Genomic DNA, 4,003 nt, shown 5'->3' with positions numbered 1-4,003 from the left:
ACAGGAATCTGAAATGTAAGGAGCTGTTATATGAAATGCAATAAGTAGCAAGAAGTAAAAGTAATAATCATGCCATTCTAAGGCTGTTGATTATTATCCTAAAATGTAATTAAAAATAGCTGGATAAGAAATTGAGGTAAAGACATGATAGTTTTGTAAGGGACACGGCATTCAATAAAATTTATTAATCCCTCAAGAGGTAGAAAGGAAATTGTTGAACTTACTACAAAGTTGAATGAACATAGTGTTCAAAACCAATAGAAGAAACCTAATTTATGAGAAATGAGAGTGAGTTATGAACTCTTTTTTTTTCACTAAATCCTGTATTAGTGAATAAATTATATCTAATAAGTAAACTTAGCATAACTTATTTCAGATGTTGTGTGTGAGTCTTTTGTTTGGGTAGGCTATTCTGTCACAGTTGAGAATGAGAAGGATCAGTTCAAACTCCTAAAAAAATAAACTTTCCTTAGTGACACACACATACACTGTTTTTTGTTCTCTCTACACATATAATACATAATATTTTTGAGTTGGTGAGATCAATGTTCTGTGAGTGACAGTTTATCTGGGGAGACTAAGCCTTCCCAAGCCTTTTATATGTGCTGTCTCTGACTTATTTGGAATATTTTTATTAGGAAATGGTAAATTTATAACTTCGAAATTAAAGTTGTATGTTTTGTTAGAAGCTTTGGACTTGAAAATTTGACTAATGATGCTTATATCTAAGTTCAAGTAATATGTTGTTGTGTAAGAGTTCTTTTTCCAGGATGTTTAGCAGTGGCAAGAAAATCTTTCTAATATGATAAATAATATTGTCAATATAAGTTATATAACTACAAGTGCAATTAATTTACAACATTTATAGATTTTTTTGCTTAGGTTTGTTATGAATGAAAATTCAAGTCTGAATTAACTCTTTTAAACCAATGTTTTACATGTTCTTCTGGAATTATTTTCATGGTATCCTAATAATTATCATCATACCTAATAAAATTTGTCGTCTATTTATAAAGGTGGATAATAACATGGTTTGAATTCGTTTTCAGCCAAAGAGACTGAAAATTTTTACAGGCATTATATTTATAAATCTAGATTTTCTACAAGAAAGATTAATGGAAAAATTATAACAGCCTAATTAAAAGTTTTAAGTGATTTTATTTTCAAAGAAATAATTTTGTTTTGGTAGAAACTGCATGTTCTTTTAATGCGTATGACCTTGTTTGAACAATGTGTGTGATTTATTTTGTTAAAGGAATGGTAGTGACATGTACTTTTATTATGCATTACACTCTATATGAAAGAAATGACATCTAAATAGTATTGCTTTTTTTCATTCCTTGCATTTTTCATGTATATCTATGATATTGAATTTTTTCAAGTACATCTAATATTAAGTTCAATTATTACTTCCTTCGAGTCACAAGCATTAGGAAAATATATATACCCATAACCCTCGTGACCCTACTAAGGAACTATTGTGACTCTGATTTGGGTTGTGACCCGAGGTTGTGAACCACTGGTATAAGAACTTTAACAAATTTTATCTTAGTCTGATAATAGAATCGTATCTAAAATGTGATCAAATGAGCTGGAAATTCTGTGATTCAGTAAACAAAATATTTATTTATGCATCCATGAAACAGAATTATTTTGACAAAGTGATAAGTAATAAACTTGGAAATCAAGTTTTTTTTTAATGAAAACAACATCATAAGTAATATTTTTGTACATTTTTATTTTGTGTAACACTTTATATAGGCTTAACTAAACTGTAACTTGGAAAGTTAAAATCTACCAAATCAAATTTTGTTAGTAACAGCTAGAACCCTGGGTAGTTGTTTTTTCAGGGGGATGAGGAGGGAAGATGTTTTTTTGTGAGGGACTGAAATAATTTAGGACTGTGTGTTCAGGGAACTGATAAATACAAATAGTGTAAAAGCTGATGTATATATATATACAAAATGTATACCACTTGAATGTTGTCAAAACTACTGTTTATCATGACATGTACACATTAGTCAGTATTCTGTCATTCCTAATCTTGTAGTTTTCTGACTGATATATATAAGAGTGAATAATTGTCAGTTTACTTTTTCCATAAGATAAATCTGCTTCTAATATCTGAAAGTAATTATGGCACCAAACTCTTCCAGTAATTAACAACAGATGTAAAAGTAATTATGACACCAAACTCTTCCAGTAATTAATATTTACAAGAGGGCTTTCATATAGAAGAAAATTTGGGTCCCTTAGAATATGGCATCCATAGAGTAGCATATATCACATTGCCCTTTTCTTTCTTTTGTCTTAAGGCAAAGCTCAGAATTGAAATTCCTTTTCATTTTTCAGATGTTTTTTAAATGTTTGTATATATATTTATATTCATAGATTGTGAGAAAATACAATTTGGAAACTAATTTTTTAAAATATATCACATAATGATAGACTTAGAGGTTTTAAAATTGAAGTGCAACGGTAATATGATTAATCATGGAAAGAGCTTTATAAGAAATTGCAATTTTGTTAGTAATAGATGGGAGTAGCAAAAAGTTCTAATACCTGTGCATAATTTCGTTTCATTTCTATCATAAAATAGGATTCTATTCTGAACAACATACTTGGCTATCTTGCTCAAGTGCCATCTAGACAGATGATCTTCTTGCAAGTAAGTGATTGGCATGAAATAGTTAAACTACTTAAAATGTTTAATACTGTAGATTTTTAATTTGTATAATTAATGTTTACTGTATTTGAAATACATGATTATTTATTGTCTTTTTAAAGAAAATAATGTGTAAGTAACATAACTCCTCAGTACTGATTTCTACAGAATATATCATTTGCATGGGCAAATAGGATAAACTTTATGTATGTAATTAGGTGTAGACAAGCTAAATCTAAATTCTGTTTATTTTGAATTAAAGACACTGCTGTCATCATAAATCTACATTTGTATTTAATTTTATTACACATCAGAGGGTTAATAGTATAAAAAAATTGTTTACAATCTAGTAAATAATGTACTAGTTCAATCAAAATGAAAGCATTTACATGTATTTCTGTTGCTATGGTTATATATAAATTACTTGTAGTATGCAAATACTATAGATCTTAATTTCTTATTGTGTACATCTTTTACCTACAAATTTCTTACTTTTTTGTAATTTCTAATTTTGGAACACACTAAATCCATTTGAGGTCATTTGCAAAATTTCAGCCTGAGGTCTTACTTTTTTGTAGCTTCACCAGTCAAGGAACTTAACCTACTGTTTTATGAAATAGTTGCATTGTGTCCTTCTTGGCCATATATGTTGGGGATAGCTTGTGGTTGTCACACTGAGCAGAAATATTTCCATGCTCTTTTCCTGATTGGTCAGTTACAGAGAGAATGTTTCTTATCTATTCACTTTTGGAGCTTTTAGAGAAGACTAAGCTCAAGTCCTGAAGAAGTCAGATACTTGGCAGAAATCATGTCTCTGTGTAGGGAGCTGTTTGTTATTAACAGATACTAAAGTAACTAAACAAATGATTCAGTACTATACTGTAAAGGGAACATAATGATTCAATATTATACTATATAGTTATTAACAGATAGTACAGTAAACTAATTACTCAGTACTATACTATAGGGAGCTGTTTGTTATTAACAGATACTAAAGTAACTAAACAAATGATTCGGTATTATACTGTATAGAAAGCTGTTTGTTATTAACAGATACTAAAGTAACTAAACAAATGATCCGGTACTATACTGTATCAAACAGCTTCCTATACAGTATAATACCAAATCATTTGTTTAGTTACTTTAGTATCTGTTAATAGCTTAAAGCTCCCTATACAGTATAGTACCGGATCATTTGTTCAGTTACTTTAGTATCTGTTAATAACAAACAGCTCCCTATACAGTACAGTATAGTACCGGATCATTTGTTCAGTTACTTTAGTATCTGTTAATAACAAACAGCTCCCTATACAGTATAGTACCGAGTCATTTGTTTAG

At 29.2% G+C, this 4,003-nt stretch overlaps 1 protein-coding gene across 7 annotated transcripts in view; it reads left to right on the top strand.

Moving 5' to 3' along the window:
• LOC106463532 (telomere length regulation protein TEL2 homolog) overlaps positions 1-4,003 on the top strand; it is a 114,515-nt gene that overhangs the window by 25,700 nt on the left and 84,812 nt on the right. For all 7 annotated transcript variants that reach the window (XM_022391067.1, XM_022391065.1, XM_022391066.1 and 4 more), the window contains one exon: positions 2,600-2,668. In XM_022391067.1, coding sequence (XP_022246775.1) covers positions 2,600-2,668 — 69 coding nt within the window. The remainder of the gene's footprint in view (positions 1-2,599; positions 2,669-4,003) is intronic.

Source organism: Limulus polyphemus, unplaced genomic scaffold (assembly GCF_000517525.1).
Source record: "Limulus polyphemus unplaced genomic scaffold, Limulus_polyphemus-2.1.2 Scaffold1432, whole genome shotgun sequence".
Lineage (NCBI taxonomy): Eukaryota > Metazoa > Arthropoda > Merostomata > Xiphosura > Limulidae > Limulus > Limulus polyphemus.
The sequence above is the reverse complement of the archived record's forward strand: the minus strand, read 5'-3'. Positions and strand labels throughout refer to the sequence as shown.